Genomic DNA, 26616 nt, shown 5'->3' on the forward strand with positions numbered 1-26616 from the left:
AGGGGGGAGAGAGAGAGAGGGGGGAGAGAGGGTAGAGAGAGACGGAGAGAGGGTAGAGAGAGACGGAGAGAGGGTAGAGAGAGACGGAGAGAGGGTAGAGAGAGACGGAGAGAGGGTAGAGAGAGACGGACAGAGGGAGGAGAGAGAGAGAGACAGAGGGAGGAGAGAGAGAGAGACACAGAGGGGGGAGAGAGAGAGAGAGAGACAGAGGGGGGAGAGAGAGAGAGAGAGACACAGAGGGGGGAGAGAGAGAGAGAGACAGAGGGGGGAGAGAGAGAGAGACACAGAGGGGGGAGAGAGAGAGAGAGACACAGAGGGGGGGGAGAGAGAGAGAGACAGAGGGGGGAGAGAGAGAGAGACAGAGGGGGGAGAGAGAGAGACAGAGGGGGGAGAGAGAGAGAGGCAGAAGGGAGAGAGAGAGACAGAGGGGGGAGAGAGAGAGACAGAGGGGGGGGAGAGAGAGAGACAGAGGGGAGAGAGAGACAGAGGGGAGAGAGAGAGAGGCAGAGGGGGGAGAGAGAGAGAGAGGCAGAGGGGGGAGAGAGAGAGGCAGAGGGGGGAGAGAGAGAGAGAGACAGAGGGGGGAGAGAGAGATAGACAGAGGGGAGAGAGATAGACAGAGGGGAGAGAGAGAGACGGAGAGAGGGTAGAGAGAGAGAGGGGGGAGAGAGAGAGACAGAGGGGGGAGAGAGAGAGAGACAGAGGGGGTAGAGAGAGAGAGACAGAGGGGGTAGAGAGAGAGAGAGACAGAGGGGAGAGAGAGAGACAGAGGGGGGAGAGAGTGAGGGAGAGAGAGAGGGAGGGAGATAGAGAGACAGAGGGGAGAGAGAGAGACAGAGGGGAGAGAGAGAGACAGAGGGGGGAGAGAGAGAGACAGAGGGGAGAGAGAGAGGGAGGGAGAGACAGAGGGGAGAGAGAGAGAGACAGAGGGGGGAGAGAGAGAGAGACAGAGGGGGGAGAGAGAGAGAGACAGAGGGGGGAGAGAGAGAGAGACAGAGGGGGGAGAGAGAGACAGATGAGAGGGGGAGAGAGACAGAGGAGAGGGGGAGAGAGAGAGACAGAGGAGAGGGGGAGAGAGAGAGACAGAGGAGAGGGGGGAGAGAGAGAGACAGAGGGGGGAGAGAGAGAGACAGAGGGGGAGAGAGAGAGACAGAGGGGGAGAGAGAGAGACAGAGGGGGAGAGAGAGAGACAGAGGGGGAGAGAGAGAGAGAGACAGAGGGGAGAGAGAGAGAGAGACAGAGGGGAGAGAGAGAGAGAGACAGAGGGGAGAGAGAGAGAGAGACAGAGGGGAGAGAGAGAGAGAGAGAGAGAGAGAGACAGAGGGGAGAGAGAGAGAGAGACAGAGGGGAGAGAGAGAGAGAGACAGAGGGGAGAGAGAGAGAGAGACAGAGGGGAGAGAGAGAGAGAGACAGAGGGGGGAGAGAGAGAGAGACAGAGGGGGGAGAGAGAGAGAGACAGAGGGGGGAGAGAGAGAGAGACAGAGGGGGGAGAGAGAGAGAGAGACATAAGTGGGAAGAAAGGGAACACTGAATGTTTAAGTAATATTTTAAGTCACTATCAAATGCTAATAGTCTACAATTTATTTTAAATATCTGAAACAGAACAGCACATATGAATGGGAGCATTAATAAATTATTATTTGTTGTCTACATCAGGATTCTCCAACATACACCTAAGGAATCCCTGGTTTAAATGAAATACTATAGCTACAGGAGCCATGGAGAATATTTGCTATAACTCATTCTAAACTACTTGGTTTCATTTTACATTACCATGCTTTATATAATAATGTTGTGAGGAAACACAGTTGCAGAGCTACAGAGAGTTCATAAGTCAGTAAGAGAGTGAGACGATAAACTAGTGTGGAGTACAGAGGCAAGCTGCTAAGGTAGTGGGTGACTGTAAAGTTTGAGTAAACAAAATACAAAAATGATCCTTAAACTGCTGTAAAAGAGTGAAAAACAAAAAATACTAAACCACATTCATTAAATTATCATTTTCACTAACAGAATCCCTTTTAGCAAAATCTAAGGTTGCAGAACTTCAATAAAATGGGGCTAAAACACTGCTCTCTGCAAGTCTGCATCTCTTCCTGCTCTGTAAGGAAGTGACAGTGGAACATTCCACTGTACTTGGAGGGGAGTACAGAACTCTCTTTTTTATTAAATCAAAGCTGGCAGCTGCACAAGGCAGCAACAAAATAAATGAAAGTAATTTTTTTCCATTTTTGTTTTCTTTTATATGATTTAACATCCAGCCCCAACCCTAAGTTCCCCTGACTGATACCTCTCACTGGATTGGGTCAGCCCCAAAGAGGCCTGCCTCAAAAAAGCACTTATGGGCCATGGAATGATCTTAACCACTTTCATCCAGTAGGTGGTGCAGCATGTTGTGTAATGGGGGGCAGACCTGCTTGTGCCTCTCCATTGCACAACATGCAGCTGTGAAAAAAAAATGCTGGGAAAAAAATTGCAATAAAAAATATATATTTCTCCAACATAGGTGTGTCCGGTCCACGGCGTCATCCTTACTTGTGGGATATTCTCTTCCCCAACAGGAAATGGCAAAGAGCCCAGCAAAGCTGGTCACATGATCCCTCCTAGGCTCCGCCTACCCCAGTCATTCTCTTTGCCGTTGTACAGGCAACATCTCCACGGAGATGGCTTAGAGTTTTTTAGTGTTTAACTGTAGTTTTTATTATTCAATCAAGAGTTTGTTATTTTAAAATAGTGCTGGTATGTACTATTTACTCAGAAACAGAAAAGAGATGAAGATTTCTGTTTGTATGAGGAAAATGATTTTAGCACCGTAACTAAAATCCATGGCTGTTCCACACAGGACTGTTGAGAGCAATTAACTTCAGTTGGGGGAACAGTGTGCAGTCTCTTACTGCTTGAGGTATGACACATTCTAACAAGACGATGTAATGCTGGAAGCTGTCATTTTCCCTATGGGATCCGGTAAGCCATGTTTATTAAGATAGTAAATAAGGGCTTCACAAGGGCTTATTAAGACTGTAGACTTTTTCTGGGCTAAATCGATTCATTATTAACACATATTTAGCCTTGAGGAATCATTTATTCTGGGTATTTTGATATGATTATATCGGCAGGCACTGTTTTAGACACCTTATTCTTTAGGGGCTTTCCCTAATCATAGTCAGAGCCTCATTTTCGCGCCGGTATGGCGCACTTGTTTTTGAGGACAGCATGGCAGGCAGCTGCATGTGTGTGGAGCTCTGATACATAGAAAAGTCTTTCTGAAGGCATCATTTGGTATCGTATTCCCCTTTGGGCTTGGTTGGGTCTCAGCAAAGCAGATTCCAGGGACTGTAAAGGGGTTAAATATAAAAACGGCTCCGGTTCCGTTATTTTAAGGGTTAAAGCTTCCAAATTTGGTGTGCAATACTTTTAAGGCTTTAAGACACTGTGGTGAAATTTTGGTGAATTTTGAACAATTCCTTCATACTTTTTCGCAATTGCAGTAATAAAGTGTGTTTAGTTTAAAATTTAAAGTGACAGTAACGGTTTTATTTTAAAACGTTTTTTTGTGCTTTGTTATCAAGTTTATGCCTGTTTAACATGTCTGAACTACCAGATAGATTGTGTTCTGACTGTGGGGAAACCAAGGTTCCTTCTCATTTAACTATATGTATTTTATGTCATAAAAAAATTTAATAAAAATGATGCCCAAGATGATTCCTCAAGTGAGGGGAGTAAGCATGGTACTGCATCATCCCCTCCTTCGTCTACACCAGTCTTGCCCATACAGGAGGCCCCTAGTACATCTAGTGCGCCAATACTCCTTACTATGCAACATTTAACGGCTGTAATGGATAACTCTATCAAAAACATTTTAGCCAATATGCCCACTTATCAGCGAAAGCGCGACTGCTCTGTTTTAGAAAATTCTGTAGAGCATGAGAACGCTGATGATATGGTTTCTGAAGGGCCCCTACACCAGTCTGAGGGGGCCAGGGAGGTTTTGTCTGAGGGAGAAATTTCAGATTCAGGAAACATTTCTCAACAAGCTGAACCTGATGTGATTACTTTTAAATTTAAGTTGGAACATCTCCGCGCTCTGCTTAAGGAGGTGTTATCCAATTTGGATGATTGTGATTATCTGGTCATTCCAGAACCACTATGTAAAATGGAAAAGTTCTTAGAGGCCCCGGGGCCCCCCGAAGCTTTTCCTATATCCAAGCGGGTGGCGTACATTGTTAGTAAAGAATGGGACAGGCCCGGTATACCTTTAGTACCTCCCCCCATATTTATAAAATTGTTTTCCTATAGTCGACCCCAGAAAGGACTGATGGCAGACAGTCCCCAAGGTCGAGGGGGCGGTTTCTACTCTACACAAGCGCGCCACTATACCCATAGAAGATAGTTGTGCTTTCCAAGATCCTATGGATAAAAAATTAGAGGGTCTGCTAAAGATGTTTGTTCAGCAAGGTTCCCTTCTACAACCAATTGCATGCATTGTCCCTGTCACTGCAGCCGCGTGTTTCTAGTTTGATGAGCTAGGAAAGGCGATTATTAGTAATTCTTCTTCTTATGAGGAGATTATGGACAGAATTCGTGCTCTTAAATTGGCTAATTCTTTCACCCTAGACGCCACCTTGCAATTGGCTAGGTTAGCGGCGAAAAAATTCTGGGTTTGCTATTGTGGCGCAGAGCGCTTTGGTTAAAATCTTGGGCAGCGGATGCGTCTTCCAAGAACAAATTGCTTGACATTCCTTTCAAGGGGAAAACACTCTTTGGCCCTGACTTGAAAGAGATTATCTCTGATATCACTGGGGGCAAGGGCCACGCCCTTCCTCAGGATAGGTCTTTTCAAGACCAAAAATAAACCTAAGTTTCGTCCCTTTCGCAGAAACGGATCAGCCCCAAGGGCTACGTCCTCTAAGCAGGAAGGTAATACTTCTCAAGCCAATCCAGCCTGGAGACCTATGCAAGGCTGGAACAAAGGAAAGCAGGCCAGGAAACCTGCCACTGCTACCAAGACAGCATGAAATGCGGGCCCCCGATCCGGGACCGGATCTGGTGGGGGGCAGACTCTCTCTCTTCGCTCAGGCTTGGGCAAGAGATGTTCTGGATCCTTGGGCGCTAGAAATAGTCTCCCAAGGTTATTCTCTGGAGTTCAAGGGGCTTCCTCCAAGGGGGAGGTTCCACAGGTCTCAGTTGTCTTCAGACCACATTAGAAGACAGGCATTCTTACATTGGGTAGAAGACCTGCTAAAAATGGGAGTGATTCATCCTGTTCCATTAGGAGAACAAGGGATGGGGTTCTACTCCAATCTGTTCATAGTTCCCAAAAAAGAGGGAACGTTCAGACCAATCTTAGATCTCAAGATCTTGAACAAGTTTCTCTAGGTTCCATCGTTCAAGATGGAAACCATTCGAACACTTCTTCCTTCCATCAGGAAGGTCAATTCATGACCAAGGTGGATTTCAAGGATGCGTATCTACATATTCCTATCCACAAGGAACATCATCGGTTCCTAAGGTTTGCATTCCTGGACAAGCATTTCCAGTTCGTGGCGTTTTCTTTCGGATTAGCCACTGCTCCTAGGATTTTCTCATAGGTACTAGGGTCCCTTCTGGCGGTGCTAAGACCAAGGGGCATTGCTGTAGTACCTTACTTGGACGACATTCTGATTCGAGCGTCGTCCCTTCCTCAAGTAAAGGCTCACACGGACATTGTCCTGGCCTTTCTCAGATCTCACGGATGGAAAGTGAACGTGGAAAAGAGTTCTCTATCTCCGTCAACGAGGGTTCCCTTCTTGGGAACTATAATAGACTCCTTAGAAATGAGGATTTTTCTGACAGAAGCCAGAAAAACAAAACTTCTAGACTCTTGTCGGATACTTCATTCCGTTCCTCTTCCTTCCATAGCGCAGTGCATGGAAGTGATAGGTTTGATGGTAGCGGCAATGGACATAGTTCCTTTTGTGCGCATTCATCTAAGACCATTACAACTGTTCGTGCTCAGTCAGTGGAATGGGGACTATTCAGACTTGTCTCCGAAGATACAAGTAAATCAGAGGACCAGAGACTCATTCCGTTGGTGGCTGTCCCTGGACAACCTGTCACAAGGGATGACCTTCCGCAGACCAGAGTGGGTCATTGTCACGACCGACGCCAGTCTGATGGGCTGGGGCGCGGTCTGGGGATCCCTGAAAGCTCAGGGTCTTTGGTCTCGGGTAGAATCTCTTCTACCGATAAATATTCTGGAACTGAGAGCGATATTCAATGCTCTCAAAGCTTGGCCTCAGCTAGCGAGGGCCAAGTTCATACATCAACCATCAGGGGGGAACAAGGAGTTCCCTAGCGATGGAAGAAGTGACCAAAATCATTCTATGGGCGGAGTCTCACTCCTGCCACCTGTCTGCTATCCACATCCCAGGAGTGGAAAATTGGGAAGCGGATTTTCTGAGTCGTCAGACATTGCATCCGGGGGAGTGGGAACTCCATCCGGAAATCTTTGCCCAAGTCACTCAACCGTGGGGCATTCCAGACATGGATCTGATGGCCTCTCGTCAGAACTTCAGAGTTCCTTACTACGGGTACAGATCCAGGGATCCCAAGGCGGCTCTAGTGGATGCACTAGTAGCACCTTGGACCTTCAAACTAGCTTATGTGTTCCCGCCGTTTCCTCTCATCCCCAGGCTGGTAGCCAGGATCAATCAGGAGAGGGCGTCGGTGATTTTGATAGCTCCTGCGTGGCCACGCAGGACTTGGTATGCAGATCTGGTGAATATGTCATCGGCTCCACCATGGAAGCTACCTTTGAGACGAGACCTTCTTGTTCTAGGTCCGTTCGACCCACTCCAGCTGACTGCTTGGAGATTGAACGCTTGATCTTATCAAAGCGAGGGTTCTCAGATTCTGTTATTAATACTCTTGTTCAGGCCTGAAAGCCTGTAACCAGAAAAATTACCACATAATTTGGTATATCTGTTGGTGTGAATCTGCAGGATTCCCTTGGGACAAGGTTAAGATTCCTAAGAGTCTATCCTTCCTTCGAGAAGGATTGGAAAAAGGATTATCTGCAAGTTCCTTGATGGGACAGATTTCTGCCTTGTCTGTGTTACTTCACAAAAAGCTGGCAGCTGTGCCAGATGTTCTAGCCTTTGTTCAGGCTCTGGTTAGAATCAAGCCTGTTTACAAAATTTTGACTCCTCCTTGGAGTCTCAACCTAGTTCTTTCAGTTCTTCAGGGGGTTCCGTTTGAACCCTTACATTCCGTTGATATTAAGTTATTATCTTGGAAAGTTTTGTTTTTGGTTGCAATTTCTTCTGCTAGAAGAGTTTCAGAATTATCTGCTCTGCAGTGTTCTTCTCCTTATCTGGTGTTCCATGCAGATAAGGTGGTTTTGCGTACTAAACCTGGTTTTCTTCCAAAAGTTGTTTCTAACAAAAACATTAACCAGGAGATAGTTGTGCCTTCTTTGTGTCCTAATCCAGTTTCAAAGAAGGAACGTTTGTTGCACAACTTGGATGTAGTTCGTGCTCTCAAATTTTACTTAGCAGCTACTAAGGATTTCAGACAAACTTTGTCTTTGTTTGTTGTTTATTCTGGTAAACGGAGAGGTCAAAAAGCAACTTCTACCTCTCTCTCCTTCTGGATTAAAAGCATTATCCGATTGGCTTATGAGACTGCCGGACGGCAGCCTCCTGAAAGAATCACAGCTCACTCCACTAGGGCTGTGGCTTCCACATGGGCCTTCAAGAACGAGGCTTCTGTTGATCAGATATGTAAGGCAGCGACTTGGTCTTCACTGCACACTTTTTCTAAATTTTACAAATTTGATACTTTTGCTTCTTCTGAGGCTATTTTTGGGAGAAAGGTTTTGCAAGCCGTGGTGCCTTCCATTTAGGTGACCTGATTTGCTCCCTCCCTTCATCCGTGTCCTAAAGCTTTGGTATTGGTTCCCACAAGTAAGGATGACGCCGTGGACCGGACACACCTATGTTGGAGAAAACAGAATTTATGTTTACCTGATAAATTACTTTCTCCAACGGTGTGTCCGGTCCACGGCCCGCCCTGGTTTTTTTAATCAGGTCTGATAATTTATTTTCTTTAACTACAGTCACCACGGTAACATATGGTTTCTCCTATGCAAATATTCCTCCTTAACGTCGGTCGAATGACTGGGGTAGGCGGAGCCTAGGAGGGATCATGTGACCAGCTTTGCTGGGCTCTTTGCCATTTCCTGTTGGGGAAGAGAATATCCCACAAGTAAGGATGACGCCGTGGACCGGACACACCGTTGGAGAAAGTAATTTATCAGGTAAACATAAATTCTGTTTTTTGCCCATATTAGAGTTGAAGCCCTGCCTCTAGTGACTGCTATATATATATATATATATATATATATATATATATATATATATATATATATATATATATATATATATATATATATATGTATATATATATATGTGTTTGTGTGTTTATATATATATATATATATATGTATATATATATATATATATATATATATATATGTGTATATATATATATATATTTGTGTGTTTATATATATATATATATATATATATATATATATATATATATATATATATATGTATGTATATACAGTGGATATAAAAAGTCTACACACCCCTGTTAAAATGGCAGTTTTCTGTGATGTCAAAAAATGAGACAAAGATAAATCATTTCAGAACTTTTTCACCTTTAATGTGACCTATAAACTACACAACTCAATTGAAAAACAAACTGAAATCTTTAAGTTGGAGGGAAGTGTGCACACCCTCTTATATCTGGGGATGTAGCTGTGTTCAGAATTAAGCAATCGCATTCAAAACCATGTTCAATAAGAGTCATCACACACCTGCCATAATTTAAAGTGCCTCTGATTAACCCTGAATAAAGTTCAGCTGTTCTAGACGGTCTTTCCTGACATTTTCTTAGTTGCGTCCTACACAAAAGCCATGGTCCGTAGAGAGCTTCCAAAACATCAGAGCGATCTCATTGTTAAAAGGTATCAGTCAGGAGAAGGGTACAAAAGAATTTCCAAGGCATTAGATATACCATGGAACACAGTGAAGACAGTCATCATCAAGTGGAGAACAGATGGCACAACAGTGACATTACCAAGAACTGGATGTCCCTCCAAAACTGATGAAAAGACGAGAAGAAAACTGGTCTGGGAGGCTACCAATAGGCCTACAGCAACATTAAAGGAGCTGCAGGAATATCTGGCTGTGTAGTACATGTGACAACAATCTCCCGTATTCTTCATATGTTTGGGCTTTGGGGTAGACGGCAAGACGGAAGCCTTTTCTAACGAAGATAAACATCCAAGCCCAGCTAAATTTAGCAAAAACACATCTGAAGTCTCCCAAAAGCATGTGAGAAAAGGTGTTATGGTATGATGAAACCAAGGTTGAACTTTTTAGCCATAATTCCAAAAGATATGTTTGGCACAAAAACAACACTGCATATCACCAAAAGAACACCATACCCACAGTGAAGCATGGTTGTGGTAGCATCATGCTTTGGGTCTGTTTTTCTTCAGCTGGAACTGGGACCTTATTCAAGGTAGAGGGAATTATGAACAGTTCCAAATACCAGTCAATATTGGCACAAAACCTTCAGGCTTCTGCTAGAAAGCTGAGCATGAAGAGGAACTTCATCTTTCAGCATGACAACACCCTAAAGCATACATCCAAATCAACAGAGGAATGGCTTCACCAGAAGAAGATTAAAGTTTTGGAATGGCTCAGCCAGAGCCCAGACCTGAATCCAATCGAAAATCTGAGGGGTTATCTGAAGAGGGCTGTGCACAGGAGATGCCCTCGCAATCTGACAGATTTGGAGTGTTTTTGCAAAGAAGTCGTCAAGATGTGCCATGCTGATAGACTCATACCCAAAAAGACTGAGTGCTGTAATAAAATCAAAAGGTGCTCCAACAAAGTATTAGTTACTTATGCAACCATATCTTTTTATTTTTACTTCCCTTCACCTAAAAGATTTTAGTTTGTTTTTTAATTGAAATGATTTATCTTTGTCTTATTTTTTTACATCACAGAAACCTGCCATTTTAACAGGGGTGTGTAGACTTTTTATATCCACTGTATGTGTGTGTGTATGTATATATGTGTGTGTGTATGTGTGTATATATATATAATTGTTGGGATTAGCCTTAGACACCTCACCACTGAGATTATAGTTTGCATCATATAGAACATATGCTTTTTGTATTTTGTATGTTTATTTTGTTACATATTACCATGGTCAATCAGGGGTTAATTTGTGCCATTATGGTATAAATAGAGCCCTCTTGTTGGTTCTTATTAGTCTATGATTAAGCGCCACCATGGGGCGCAAAACGCGTAAGACATTTTTTAAAAAATAAATTTGATGTTTTATATTTTCAAACCTAGCAGTGCCTGCTCCTTTGTGTGTGGACTCCTGACATTGGCGGCCTGATCCGCCTTCGCTACGGCACTCCAGGTCACTGTAGGAACTGGAAGCATTTCTACTGCCTCACCTGCCATATGGGTCCAAAGTTTAATTTAATTAATTTTAATAAAAAAAATAAAATTGTAAAAAATAAAATTGTAAAAAAAAAAACACAATTTTTTTTCCACCCATGTAACGCTATGGAGAAGTCATACAGGACTGCATCTCTCCATAGCAAAACATGTATACATTTCCTTCTATAGCAGCAGTGCCAACCACTGGTTGTAAAACTACCTTAAAACTACCTTATGGAAAATATTGACCAATAGGAGGCATCCCTCATGCTGCCTCTTAGCGAGGGAGCCAATTAGAGATGGTCTTGTTCTCCTGGTGATTCTGATGTCTAAGGGAGCAGCATAGACAACACGGTACTAGCGGGAAGGAGAGACTGCTGCCTCCTGTCATACATCTTGAGCCTGGATTCAAGTAACAGAGCATCACAGTCAGCTCTGTTAAATGTCAGGGTTTGAATACAGTGAGTACTGGCTTAGTACAATAGTTTAACATGTCTGCCACACGACAGCAATAAGAGGTATTTGATTGGACATAAGGTGCTGCCATCTACACTTTTGCCTAACAAGATGATATGTGTGATATTGCAATAACCACTTAATAAATAACGTTATTTATGATCCGGCTACATAAATTAACATTCTGTAAATTTTACAGAATGCTAATTTATGTAGCCGGATTTTAAATAACGTTATTTATTGTCATATCACTCGACTCACTGTCCCCACAATGTCTGATTTACTTTCCCAAAACTACATTTGCTGGTACTAAACTGAATCTGCCAATGAGTGACATGCTTAACGTGAGCCTGCAGTTTTCTTTGTCATAGCTCTTTCACTCACACAGTGCGATTAGGCATGATACTCATTGACAGATTCAGTATAGCACCGGCTGGGGTCTTGTGAAGAAGTTTGAGTCTTTAATGTAATTAGCACAGGATTTACTGAGTCTTTAAATATAAAAAAATTATTAAAGATAAAAAAAAAATAATGCGTGAGACTGTGTGACACACTGCGTGACACACTGCGAACCACGAAAGAAAAAAATTGGATTCAGTGTCCCTTTAATTCTCTTGAGTTTAATTTTGGTTTGCCTCTGTAGAAAACTTTCTGTGGATGCCCATGCTGATACGACTGTGTGGCAAATATATATGTCAGAAGATTTGTGCCAATACATAATGCAGGTCTATTACAATTTGGAAAAAAAGCAGTATTTATTTTTCAAGTGCTGTTTGTTTTTCCAAATTGTAATACTTCTGCATTATGTATTGCCACAAATTCTGTCATATGCTGAGGCTATGTGGCAATACATGTCAGAATTTTTTCTGATTAGATAAATGTTAAATCACATAGAATAATTATAATTACTACTAATTTTATAAATATGTCTCTGTATTAAATGAATATAACAGGTCCTATATCAATAAAAAAGGTTTCTGCTATAGAATATAAATGTGTATATATTTCTATCCATCTCTACATATGCAATTTGCATATGATCTAGCAAATTTAAAAACGGACTAAATTCTGGAGGAGGAAATTATAAAAGCTTTTATTTCTGGAATACTATGGCTGAGGCTGTGTGGCAAATATAAATGTCAGATGAATTTGTGCCAAAACATAATGTGAGACTATTACAATTTGAAGAAACAGCTCTATTTATTTTTCAAACGCACATTCAACTTTAAGGTGCGCTTGAAAAATAAATAGAGCTGTTTTCCCCAATTGTAATAGCCCTGCATTATGTATTGGCACATATTGTTACATAGATTGCCACACAGCCTCGGCTATACAGTTAAAGCCTTAAACTGTATGACTGAGGCTGTTTATTAATATATGTCAGACTTTTTTTTTATTCAATGTTTAGATTATTTCTTTGATCAGTGCATTTTGTTGTATTAGGCTGTGTGGTAATAAATGTCATAAATTGTGCCAATATATAACGCAGGACTGTTATAAATTGGAAAAACAACTCTATTTTTCAAGTGCACCTTAAAGTACGTCCCTGATCTTTCTATGAGGGTTGGTTTTTTTTCAGAGCGCGATCTCGCTGTCAGAAGCAAGACCACGCTATTTTAGGAAAAGCATGACGGAGGGAGGGTGTAATAGCGCGGTCTTGCTGTTTGTGGCAATACCCATGCTATTATAAACAGACAATTCCTAATAGTGGCACTGCATTTTCCTATATAAGGAAAATTTTATTAGTTTCTTACCTGTATGCGTGTGATGTAAAGAATGCTAATCGTCATTGTGCAACCTGCTAATTTAATCGTAAATTTAAGCTACCTCTATCTGGTTCAAATATGTGTTTCTCGCGCGTACCATTATCGGTGCCTCACGTCACTCACTTAACTGTTGGTTTGCCGTGTTCTGGACACCCCTGTCGTCTACACTTGCTTCAATTCCTGCTGAAAAAAATATATTGCTTCGGACCTGAGGAAGATGGGAATCTCCAAAGCTTGTCTTTTACTATGTAATGTTAGGCCAATAAGAAAGGTATTGCTGCATACTGCCAAAACAATTGTGTAAAATAAAGTTAAAGGATATAGTCCTTCAATCCCACAGGTTGAGATTTCCTCTAGATTCTTTTGAGTGCTGGGTTAATCCTGGAAATAGACCTCAGGGGAAACAGACAATAGTGAATTATGTTTAAACCTAGCTCTTAGTGGTTAGGCAGGTAGGTATCAGGCCCCTCTGCACTCCCTCTTGTTGTTTTCACAGAAAACAAACAATAGTGAAGACCATTTTTTTCAAAGGGGAATATAGTCTAATTGACAGGTACTCACACAGCAATGAGCTATAACTTAGCTCTAAGTGGTTAAGTAAGTAGGTATTTAGCTCCTCAGCTTCCTCCAGATAAGACAGGAACAGAAGCTAATAAGAATAAAATACTTATTAAAAATACATTTAATTTACATGACAAAGGACATTACTGTGTACAGGCACCATCTTGACACTAAAGACACCAGAGTCATCAGTAGTGAAAACTGCTTCTGTGGTGTGTTTTATTTTTAAATTGCACTAATAGATGTATATAATAGATAGGCCTTGCATTTTAAGATTATTCAATTTATTTTATGTGTTGTTATAATTTGAATTTAATGTTCCTTTAGGTTTGAGTCTTGTTGTTTTTTAATCTGTTTAATTGTAAATGAGACTTAAAATGTTTAAATGTTTGTAGGTAAGTGAGGCAGGTGTTCATCGGCCTCATGTAGGGGGGATTCATGGGCGCAGCAATGATGGAGCCTACTCTCTTGTGCTGGCTGGTGGATTTGAAGATGAAGTGGTAAGTTTTATGCACTAAACAATTGCAAATGTAATGTAAAATGTATGTTCTCCTCTTGTAGTTTTAAGAAAATAATACAATTTTAGTTTTTGATGCATGGGTGCAGTTCAATTCTGCATGGGTGCAGAATTTTTATATTTTTAATAGACCATAAATGCACATTTTTATATTTAAATTTCTTTCATGTAATTGGCAAGAGTCCATGAGCTAGTGACGTATAAGATATACAATCCTAGGAGGGGCAAAGTTTCCCAAACCTCAAAATGCCTATAAATACACCCCTCACCACACCCATAATTCAGTTTTAAAAACTTTGCCTCCTATGGAGGTGGTGAAGCGAGTTTGTGCTAAGATTTCTACGTTGATATGCGCTTCTCAGCATTGTTGAAGCCCGATTCCTCTCAGAGTACAGCGAATGTCAGAGGGACGTGAAGGGAGTATCACTTATTGAATATGATGATTTCCCTAACGGGGGTCTATTTCATGGGTTCTCTGTTATAGGTCGTAGAGATTAATCTCCTACCTCCCTTTTCAGATCGACGATATACTCTCAATTTACCATTACCTCTACTGATAACTGTTTCAGTACTGGTCTGGCTATCTGCTATATGTGGATGGGTGTCTTTTTGGTAAGTATGTTTTTTATTACTTAAGACACCTTAGCTATGGTCTGGCACTTTATGCATTTATATAAAGTTCTAAATATATGTATTGTACTTATATTTGCCATGAGTAAGGTTCATGTATTTCCTTGTGCAGACTGTCAGTTTCATATTTGGGAAATTAAACATATTAAGAAATATTTTTTTCTTACCTGGGGTTTAGTCTTTTTTCAAATTGACTACTTTTTACTTTCAAATTGCGGGCAGCATTAGGCCCGCGGGCGCACCAAATGCTAGACTTATTCTTGGCGCGAAAAGTACGTTCGTTGACGCTAGTTCGTCACTTCCGGCGTCGTAGTTGACGCGGGAGTCTTCCACATGGTTGCGTTGTTAGTAACGCTAGTGTGTCATTTCCGGATGTTGTTGGCGCCAAAAAAAATTCTCTCACGTTGGGCGTCATACTTAGAGCCAAATTTTTCAGTAGTTTTATACCCCATTGCTGTTTGCCTCTTGCCTTTCTCTATGTCAGAGGGCTATGCTGTTTGCATTTTTTCCCCATTCCTGAAACTGTCATATAAGGAAATTGATAATTTTGCTTTATATGTTGTTTTTTCTTTTACATTTTGCAAGATGTCTCAATCTGATCCTGCCTCAGAAGTATCTGTTGGAACGTTGCTGCCTGACATCGGTTTTTACCAAAGCTAAGTGCATTTGTTGTAAGATTGTGGAAATTATATCTCTGAATGTCATTTGTAATAGTTGTCATCATAAACTTTTACATGCATAGAATGTATCCATCAGTAATAGTGCATTGCCAGTTGAAGGAACTGTACATGATATACCTATGAATTTTAAAGAATTTGTTACTGATTCTATTCAGAAGGCTTTGTCTGCATTTTCGCCTTCTAATAAACGTAAAAGGTCTTTTAAAACCTCTCATAAAGTTGATGAAATTTCAAATGACCGGCAACATAAGGATTTATCATCCTCCTGATGAGGATCTATCTGATTCAGAAGATCCTTCCTCGTATATTGACATAGACAAATCTACTTATTTGTTTAAAATAGAGTATATTCGTTCTTTGTTAAAAGAAATGTTAATTACTTTGGATATTGAGGAAGCTAGAGTTCTTGACATTAAGACTAGTAAGCGTTTAAATGCTGTTTTTAAACCTCCTGTGGTTACTCCAGAGGTTTTTCCTATTCCTGATGCTATTTCTGATATGATTTCTAAGGAATGGAATAAGCCAGGTACTCCTTTTATTCCTTCTTCAAGGTTTAAAAACTTGTATCCTTTACCAGCAATTTCTATAGAATTTTGGGAAAAAATCCCAAAAGTTGATGGGGCTATTTCTACTCTTGCTAAACGTACCACTATTCCTATGGAAGACAGTGCTTCGTTTAAAGATCCTTTAGATAGGAAACTTGAATCCTATCAAAGGAAAGCCTATATATATTCAGGTAATCTTCTCAGGCCTGCAATTTCTTTGGCTGATGTTGCGGCTGCATCAACTTTTTGGTTGGAGAATTTAGCAAGAGTTGGATTCTGACATATCTAGCATTGTTTGTTTACTGCAACATGCTAATCATTTTATTTGTGATGCCATTTTTGATGATATCAAAATTGATGTTAGATCCATGTCTTTAGCTATTTTAGCTAGAAGAGCTTTGTGGTTTAAATCTTGGAATGTTGATATGACATCTAAGTTTAGATTATTATCTCTTTCTTTCCAAGGTAATAATTTATTTGGTTCTCAGTTGGATTCTATTAATTCAACTGTTACTGGAGGAAAAGGGGTTTTTCTGCCTCAGGATAAAAAACCTAAGGGTAAATCTAAGGCTTCTAACCGTTTTCGATCCTTTCATCAAAATAAGCCTTCCTCAAATTGGAATAAATCCAAGCCATTTAAGAAACCAAAGTCAGCCCCTAAGTCCGCATGAAGGTGCAGCCCTCATTCCAGCTAAGCTGGTAGGGGGCAGATTAAGGTTTTTCAATCTAAAAATCAAAGATTTTTGGATAAATTCTGTCCAAAATCCATGGATTCAGAGCATTGTCTCTCAAGGGTATCGAATAGCATTCAGAGTAAGACCTCCTGTGAGAAGATTCTTTCTCTCACGTATCCCAGCAAATCCAGTAAAAGCTCAGGCTTTCCTGAAGTGTGTTTCAGACCTGAAGTCTTCAGGGGTAATCATGCCGGTTCCTTTTCAGGAACAGGGTCTGGGCTTTTATTCAAATCTATTCATTGTCCCAAAGAAGGAAAATTCATTCAGACCAGTTCTGGATCTGAAATTTTTGAATCGTTATGCAAGAGTACCAACTTTTAAGATGGTGACTATAAGGACTATTCTGCCTTTTGTTCAGCAAGGACATTATATGTCTACAATAGACTTGCAGGATGCATACCTTCATATTCCGATTCATCCAGAACATTATCAGTTCCAGAGATTCTCTTTTCTAGACAAGCGTTACCAATGTGTTGCTCTTCCATTTGGCCTAGCAACAGCTCCAAGAATCTTTTCCAAGGTTCTAGGTGCCCTACTCTCTGTAATCAGAGAGCAGGGTATTGCGGTGTTTCCTTATTTGGACGATATCTTGGTACTAGCTCAGTCTTTACGTTTTGCAGAATCTCACACAAATCAACTAGTGTTGTTTCTTCAAAGACATGGTTGGAGGATCAATTTACCAAAATGTTTCTTGATTCCTCAGACAAGGGTCACCTTTTTAGGTTTCCAGATAGATTCAGTATCCATGACTCTGTCTCTAACAGACAAGAGATGTTTGAAATTGGTTGCAGCCTGTCGGCGCCTTCAGTTTCAGTCATTCCCTTCAGTGGCTATGTGCATGGAAGTTTTAGGCCTTTTGCTCGTTTTCACATGAGACCTCTCCAGCTTTGCATGTTGAATCAATGGTGCAGGGATTATACAAAGATATCAGAGTTAATATCCTTAAATCCCAATATTCGACTCTCTCTGACGTGGTGGTTAAATCACCAGCGTTTAGTTCAAGGGGCCTCCTTTGTTCGGCCAACCTGGACTGTGATCACTACAGACGCAAGTTTTTCAGGTTGGGCAGCTGTTTGGGGATCTCTGACAGCACAAGGGGTTTGGAAATCTCAAGAGGCGAGATTACCAATCAATATTTTAGAACTCCGTGCAATTTTCAGAGCTCTTCAGTTTTGACCTCTGTTGAAGAGAGAACCGTTCATTTTCTTTCAGACAGACAATATCAAAACTGTGGCATATGTCAATCATCAGGGTGGGACTCGCAGTCCCCAAGCAATGAAAGAAGTATATCAGATACTTGCTTGGGCGGAATCCAGCTCCTGTCTAATCTTTGCGGTGCATATCCCAGGTGTAGACAATTGGGAGGCGGATTATCTCAGCCGTCAGACTTTACATCCAGGGGAGTGGGCTCTCCATCCAGATGTGTTTTCTCAGATTGTTCAGATATGGGGTCTTCCAGAGATAGAGCCAATGGCCTCTCATCTAAACAAGAAAACTTCCCAGATACCTATCCAGGTCCAGGGATGTTCAGGCGGGAGCAGTGGATGCGCTGACACTAACTTGGTGTTATCATCCTGCTTACATTTTTCCGCATCTAGTTCTTCTTCCAAGAGTGATATCCAGAACCATCATGAAACAATTGTTTGTGTTGCTGGTGGCTCCAGCGTGGCCACACAAGTTTTGGTATGCAGATCTTGTTCGGATGTCCAGTTGCCAACCTTGGCCACTTCCGTTAAGGCCGGACCTTCTGTCTCAAGGTCCGTTTTTCCATCAGGATCTCAAATCATTAAATTTGAAGGTATGGAAATTGAACGCTTAGTACTAAGTCATAGATGTTTCTCTGGCTCAGTAATTAATACTATGTTACAAGCTCGTAAATCTGTCTCTAGGAAGATTTATTATCGAGTTTGGAAGAACTATATTTCCTGGTGTTCTTTTCATAAATTTTCTTGGCATTCTTTCAGAATTTTTAGAATACTACAGTTTCTTCAGGATGGTTAGGATAAGGGTTTGTCTGCAAGTTCCTTGAAGGGACAAATCTCTGCTCTTTCTGTTTTATTTCACAGAAAGATTACTATACTTCCTGATTTTCACTGTTTTGTACAGGCTTTAGTTCGTATTAAGCCTGTCATTAAATCAATTTCTCCTCCTTGGAGTCTTAATTTGGTTTTGAAGATGTTACAGGCTGGTCCATTTGAGCCTATGCATTCTTTGGACATTAAACTACTTTCTTGGAAAGTGTTGTTCCTTTTGGCCATCTCTTCTGCTAGAAGAGTTTCTGAGCTATCTGCTCTTTGTTGTGAATCACCTTTTCTGATTTTTCATCAGGATAAGGCGGTTTTGCGGACTTCATTTAAATTTTTGCCTAAAGTTGTGAATTCTAACATTAGTAGAGAAATTGTTGTCCCTTCCTTGTGTCCTAATCCTAAGAATTCTATGGAAAGATCCTTACATTCTTTGGATGTGGTAAGAGCTTTGAAATATTATGTTGAAGCTACTAAAGATTTCAGGAAGACTTCTAGTCTATTTGTTATATTTTCGGGTCCTAGGAAAGGTCAGAAGGCTTCTGCTATTTCCTTGGCTTCTTGGTTAAACCTTTTGATTCATTCAGCTTATTTGGAGTCGGGTAAGACCCCGCCTCAGAGAATTACAGCTCATTCTACTAGATCAGTCTCCACTTCGTGGGCTTTTAAGAATGAAGCTTCAGTTGATCAGATTTGCAAAGCAGCAACTTGGTCTTCTTTTACATACATTTACTAAATTCTACCGTTTTGATGTATTTGCTTCTTCAGAAGCAGTTTTTGGTTGAAAAGTTCTTCAGGCAGCTGTTTCAGTTTGATTCTTCTGCTGACGTGTTAAGTTTTTCTTGTCATTAAAAGAATAAACTTATTTGGGTTGTGGATTATTTTTTCAGCGAAAAATGGCTGTTTTTTATTTTATCCCTCCCTCTCTAGTGACTCTTGCGTGGAGTTCCACATCTTGGGTATTGATATCCCATACGTCACTAGCTCATGGACTCTTGCCAATTACATGAAAGAAAACATAATATATGTAAGAACTTACCTGATAAATCCATTTCTTTCATATTGGCAAGAGTCAATGAGGCCCACCCTTTTTATGGTGGTTATGATTTTTTCTATAAGCACAATTATTTCCAAATTCCTTTGTTGATGCTTTTTACTCCTTTCTTTATAACCCCACTACTTGGCTATTCGTTAAACTGAATTGTGGGTGTGGTGAGGGGTGTATTTATAGGCATTTTGAGGTTTGGGAAACTTTGCCCCTCCTGGTAGGATTGTATATCCCATACGTCACTAGCTCATGGACTATTGCCAATATTAAAGATATATTATTTATCAGGTAAGTTCTTACATAAATTTAGTTTTTTTATTTTTTATATACAAGCAAATTGTATTGCTAAAAGTATACTGGAAATTCTGTATGCTTATAAAATATTTTGTTTAACCCCTTAAGGACAAGGCCATTTTTCAATTTCTTTCCCTTAAAGGGACACTGAACCCAATTTTTTTCTTTCGTGATTCAGATAGAGCTTGCAATTTTAAGCAACTTTCTGATTTACTCCTATTATCAATTTTTCTTCGTTATCTTGCTATCTTCATTTGAAAAAGAAGGCATCTAAGCTTTTTTCTTTGTTCAGTACTCTGGACAGCAGTTTTTGATTGGTGGATGAATTTATCCACCAATCAGCAAGGACAACCTAGGTTGTTCACCAAAAATGGGCCGGCATCTAAACTTACATTCTTGCATTTCAAATAAAGATAAATAATAAAGAAAATTTGATAATAGGAGTAAATTAGAAATTTGCTTAAAATTGCATGCTCTATCTGAATCACGAAAGAAAAAAATTTGGGTTCAGTGTCCCTTTAAGGACCAGGGCTATTTTTACATTTCTGCGGTGTTTGTGTTTAGCTGTAATTTTCTTCTTACTCATTTACTGTACCCACACATATTAGATACCGTTTTTCTCGCCATTAAATGGACTTTCTAAAGATACCATTATTTTTATCATATAAATATGAGGAAAAAATGGAAAAAACACACTTTTTTTTTCTAACTTTGACCCCCAAAATCTGTTACACATCTACAACCACCAAAGAACACCCATGCTAAATAGTTTCTAAATTTTGTCCTGAGTTTAGAAATACCCAATGCTTACATGTTCTTTGCTTTTTTTGCAAGTTATAGGGCAATAAGTACAAGTAGCACTTTGCTATTTCCAAACCACTTTTTTTTTTTTCAAAATTAGCACTAGTTATATTGGAACACTGATATCTTTCAGGAATTCTTGAATATCCCTTGACGTGTATATATATTTTTTTTAGAAGACATCCCAAAGTATTGATCTAGGCCCATTTTGGTATATTTCATGCCACCATTTCACCGCCAAATGCGATCAAATAAAAAAAATTGTTGACTTTTTCACAATTTTTTTTTCACAAACTTTAGGTTTGTCACTGAAATTATTTACAAACAACTTGTGCAATGATGGCATATATGGTTGTAAATGCTTTTCTGGGATCCCTTTTTTCAGAAATAGCAGACATATATGGCTTTGGCGTTGCTTTTTGGTAATTAGAAGGCCGCTAAATACCACTGCGCACCACACGTGTATTATGTCCAGCAGTGAAGATGTTAATTAGGGAGCATGTAGGAAGCTTCAAGGGTTAATTTTAGCTTTAGTCTAGTGTTGTAGACAACCCCAAGTATTGGTCTAGGCCCATCTTGGTATATTTTATGCCACCATTTCAACGCCAAATGCTATCAAATAAAAAAAAAAAATAGTAAAATGTTTACTCTCTGCATCGGTGTGCCAGAAAAGGTATTGCCATGATGCCTCAATATCGAGGCATCACGGCAATACCTTGAAAGCGGCTGGAAGCGATCAGGATCGCTTCCAGCTGCTTTAAACACCTAGGTCGTACAGGGTACGTCGCTGGTCTTTAAAGACCAGTTTGTGTAAGACGTACCCTGAAAGACCCTTTACGTTAATGGGTTAAATAGCCCAAGAGGCTTCAGCAAATGATACTGAATTTGAGCATACTTAAATGTATTCTGTTTAATGACGCAGATGGTTTAAAAAATGTGTTTTAGTTATAGAATTAGAATTTAACAAAAGTTCCATGTTTCATCAGTAGAATTTTACTACCTCCTAAAAAAAAAAAAATCTTCCTCAGGATCGTGGAGATGAATTCACATACACTGGGAGTGGGGGTCGAGATCTTTCTGGAAATAAAAGGATTGGTGAACATTCCTTCGATCAAACATTGACCCATATGAACAGGTAGGTTTTGTAATATGGCCAAATAGTGCTGAATCTAGTAAACAAAACAAAACTGTGACGTTGGGGTCTGGTTTGTCTGTTACAAAAGGAGCATGGTAGGACCATCTGTTAATACATGTGGTTTACTGGGAAACAGTGTATTACTACATCTGGCAATTGCATATTCAATGTATTTCAGCTGTAGGTAAAACCTGTATAATATTCCAAAGAAAGCCTTAAAGGGACAGTCTACACAGAATTTTTATTGTTTAAAAAGATAGATAATCCCTTTATTACCCATTTCCCAGTTTTGCATAACCAACACAGTTGTAATAATATACTTTCCATGTTAATGGAAGGAGAGTCCACCGCTTCATTCATTACTTGTGGGAATTAAGAAAATGGCCACCAGGAGGAGGCAAAGACACCCCAGCCAAAGGCTTAAATACCTCCCCCACTCCCGTCATCCCCCAGTCATGTGTCGGAAGATTTGGAGTAGTCTCTTATGGAGGGTAGTACTCTTCGAAATGGGACTGGAGTTTTAAGTAGTCCTGTCAGCCTCACAGTGAGAGCATGGGTGAATGTTAGAGTCCGGAGATGCAGGGAGAATCTTTCTGCGAAACCATCCTGACTCATTTTAACAGCTCCATTAGCAATCAGCGTTGACAAGTTTTGCTGCCTGCTTTTCTTCTTTCAAGTCCATGTCAGGAGCGATGCTACTACCCTGTCACACTTGAAGGGCTGTTTATTCTGGTAAGATCGTTTCATTTATATATATATATATATATATATATATATATATATATATATATATATATATATATATTTGATTACGCATGAAGACAGGGTCACAGTGTGGCTCCTTTTATCCTTGTAGAACCTAACGTAATACCCTTGGAAGGGGGCAGTTGAACAGGGGGGGTATTATTATGCATAATATTGTTTATTGTGTTTGCTACTGCATTTGTGTGAGGTGAGGCTCTTTCAGTGTGGAACACAGTTCATTTGTGAGAGATTGAGGCAGGCTTTCTTGGAGCGTACTTCTCTCAAGTGCAGGGGCGGTCCTGCATGGCACTCCCTGTGACTGGGTGTGACCTCTACAACTTCCTCTTTCTCAACCTGCATTCGGAGGAGTCATAGGAGGTGGTGAGTGCCCCGGCCATTGGGATATAAAGATGCCATTTATTTTTTATCAAGTCCTTAATAAAGGCGCAAGCTATGGAAGACTCTATGTTAGAGGATACTCCCTCTTTATCTAAACCCATTAACTGTGTATAATGTGAGGAGGTTCCAGTTGAACCGCCTACGCAACTCTGTTCCATATGCTTTGACAATATTGCTATTTCCAAAAAGAATAAAGTATTTAGTACGACTTATCCGTCCACCTCTGAGGGTTCTCCGCCCCGCGAGGTGCATTCCCTGCAGTCATCTCCGATTACACAAGTAGTTCCCCAGGGCACTACTAATCCTCCTGCGGGAGGGGCCCTTTGAGCTCCAGACTTCGCCGATCCGTTACAGACAGCGGTTTCTGCAGCCATTAATGCAATGCCTCTCCCTAGTAAGCACAGGCGGAGGGTACGGCACGGCTATTCGTTTCAGGGGTCTTCGACTCTGCTGGATGTCTTGGACAGATTATCCACTGAGGAGGACAATTCTGACTTATCGGAGGATGTCGCTTCTGGGTCGGAATTGGCTACTTCTAGGCCTCCGTTCGCAGACGAGCCTAATTTTAAATTTAAGATGGAGCATTTGTGCTTTCTGCTAAAAGAGGTGCTTGCTATGTTGGAGGTTCCGGAACCGAAACTACCGGAGGAACTTTCGATCCCTAAACCAGATAGGGTTTATGAGAACAGGGTAGTGCCCCAGGCCTTCCCAGTTCCAATCAAGATGGCTAACATTATTAAGAATGAATGGGAGAAACTTGGTTTGCCCTTTTTCCCCCTCTTCTTCTTTTAAAAAGCTTTTTCCCCATTCCAGAAGCGCAGCTTGAACTGTGGGGAACCGCCCCGAAGGTGGATGGTGCTATCTCCACGCTCGCTAAGAGAACGTCTATTCTGCACCCTCCTCCCAACCACAGAGTGAAGTGGCTTCCCTTTTGTCTTCCTCACACCTCACTACCTGCCCACTTGACCCTATTCCTTCAGATCTAATTCCTCCTCTGTCTCCCACCCTCACTCCAGCTCTTACTCACATATTCAACCTATCCCTTTCTACCGGCTCATTCCCTACCTCTTTCAAACATGTAAAGGTCACCCCCATCCTCAAAAAACCCTCCCTTGACCCTAACTCCCCTGCAAACTACCGCCCCATATCACTGCTCCCACTAGCTTCAAAATTACTTGAAAAACTAGTCTTCAATCGCCTAACCCTCTTCTTGTCCTCCAACTCATTGCTCGACCCCCTTCAATCTGCCTTCCGTCCCCAACACTCAACTGAGACTGCCCTCACCAAGGTTACTAACGACCTCCTTTCTGCTAAAAACAAAGGCCATACTCATCTTTCTTGACCTTTCTGCTGCCTTTGACACTGTTGACCACCCCCTTCTCCTACGGTCTCTCAGCTCTCTTGGTCTCTGTGACACTGCCCTCTCCTGGATTCACTCTTATCTCTCTAACAGATCCTTCTCCGTCTCTTTTGCTGGTGACTCCTCTCTATTGCCTCTGTCTGTGTGAGTACCCCAAGGCTCTGTCCTGAGTCCTCTGCTCTTCTCTATTTACACTTCTTCACTGGGTAAACTTATCAACAGCTATGACTTCAGCTATCATCTCTATGCTGATGATACCCAGATCTACCTTTCCACCCCTGCACTCTCTCCTTCTGTCAATTCTCACATCAGCGACTGCTTATCTGGCATTTCCTCCTGGATGGCCTCTTACCTCCTAAAAATAAATATGTCCAAGACCGAACTACTTCTAATTCCCCCCTCTAACTCCACTCCAGTTTCTAATTTTTCTATCACTGTTGGCGGCACCACTATCTCCCCATCACTGCTTGACTCCGCTGCTTCGGAGTCACGATTGACTCAAATCTGTCCTTCATTCCCCACATCCAACTGCTCTCTTCATCCTGCCGCAACCACCTTCGCAATATCTCCAAAATTCGTCCGTTTCTGAATGCTGAAACTACTAAACAGCTAATCCACTCCCTGGTAATTTCCTGACTTGACTACTGTAACAACTTACTAACTGGCCTCCCTCTCTCCCGCCTCTCTCCCCTCCAATCCATCCTAAATGCATCTGCCAAGCTAATCCACCTCTCTCGACGCTCTGTTTCTGCTGCACCTCTCTGTGAGTCCCTTCACTGGCTCCCCATTCACAACAGAGTTAAATTTAAAATTCTCACCCTGACCTACAAAGCCCTCACCAATGCTGCCCCACCCTACCTGTCCTCACTCATCAACAAATATACTCCTGCCCGTCCCCTAAGATCCAACAATGACCTGCTTCTTGCGTCCTCTACCATCACCTCCTCTCATGCTAGACTACAGGACTTCTCTCGTGCGGCACCAACCCTCTGGAATGCACTTCCTCGAGCTGTCAGACTTGCCCCTAACCTCTCCTCCTTTAACCGTTCCCTAAAGACCTTTCTGTTCAGGGAATCTTATCACCCGACTTATTAACATACTAACTTCACTTAACTAACAGCTGCCCTCTATCTCCTCACTACTTCCATTCTCACCTTTGCAGTCCCCACCTCCTGTTTCCCATCCTCCTACCCATCTAGATTGTAAGTTCCCACGGGAATAGGGCCCTCAATTCACCCTGTATTTGTCTTAATGTATTGTTTCTCCATTGTACTGTTATCCTTGTACCCATGGGCAGCGCTGCGGAATCTGTCGGCGCTTTATAAATAAAGAATAATAATAGCTCCTCTTTCAAGGAACCCATGAATAAAAAGATGGAGTCCATGTTGTGGAAGATGTTCAACTCACATGGGTTCATTTTTCTACCAGCGGCGGCAGTCTCCGCATTGGCTGGTGTGGCCAGCAATGGTCGAGGTGGAGACTCCTCTCGATGAAATTCTAGAACGAATCAAGGCCTTAAGAGTGGCACATTCATTCATTTGCGATGCTAACATGCAGATTATTCATCTGAATGCTAAGACATCAGGATTTTCTGTTTTAGCCCGCAGGGCTCTGTGGCTAAAGTTGTGGTCTGCTGACATGACTTCTAAGTCTCGTTTGCTTTCCCTTCCATTCAAGGGGAAGCTTTTGTTTGGCCCGGGTCTGGATTCGATCATATCTACGGTCATGGGGTGCAGCAGATGTGGGATGCCGGAGATGTATCTCATGGCGTCCAGACTCAGTTGGAGCTACCCAGATACCGGTAGCGATCCAGGGATCCCCAGGCGGAACTGATAGATTCCTTGGCGGTGCCCTGGGACTTCAAGATAATTTACATATTTCCACTGTTGCCTCTTCTACCTTGAGTAGTGGCCCGCATCAAGCAGGAGCAAGCTTGGCTATTCTGATTGCTCTGTCATAGCCGCAGAGGATGTGGTTTGCGGATCTGGTGGCGATGTCGTCATCTCTGCCGTGGAAGTTAACTTGTCGCAGGGATCTGCTAGTTAAAGGTTATTTTCTACATCAAAATCTTGATTCTCTGAGGCTGACTGCGTGGAGATTGAACGACTAATCTTAGCCAAGAGAAGATTTTCGGAAAAAGTAATTGACACATTCGTTCAGGCCAGGAAGTCGGTCACTCATCGTATCTTCCACAAGGTGTGGAGAACCTACTTGTCCTGGTGTGAGGAACAAGGATATCCCTGGCATAAGGTCAGAATATTCAGGATTTTGGCCTTTCTCCAGAACGCTCTGGATAAGGGTTTTGCAGCCAGTTTCCTGAGGGGATAGATCTCTGCTTTATCTATACTGTTGCATAAGAAGCTTGCAGAGCTTCCTGACATTCAGTTGTTTGTTCAGGCGCTGGTTAGAATCAGGCC

General features: G+C 41.6%; 1 protein-coding gene across 1 annotated transcript in view; it reads left to right on the forward strand.

Annotated features, from left to right (window-relative positions):
* Window positions 1-26616, forward strand: part of UHRF2 (ubiquitin like with PHD and ring finger domains 2) — a 499671-nt gene that overhangs the window by 411740 nt on the left and 61315 nt on the right. Inside the window, exons 10-11 of the mRNA XM_053702563.1 lie at window positions 13684-13788; window positions 21590-21696. Of these exons, the coding sequence (XP_053558538.1) occupies window positions 13684-13788; window positions 21590-21696 (212 nt within the window). The remainder of the gene's footprint in view (window positions 1-13683; window positions 13789-21589; window positions 21697-26616) is intronic.

The sequence above is a fragment of the Bombina bombina genome, chromosome 2 (genome assembly GCF_027579735.1).
Source record: "Bombina bombina isolate aBomBom1 chromosome 2, aBomBom1.pri, whole genome shotgun sequence".
Taxonomy (NCBI): Eukaryota; Metazoa; Chordata; class Amphibia; order Anura; family Bombinatoridae; genus Bombina; species Bombina bombina.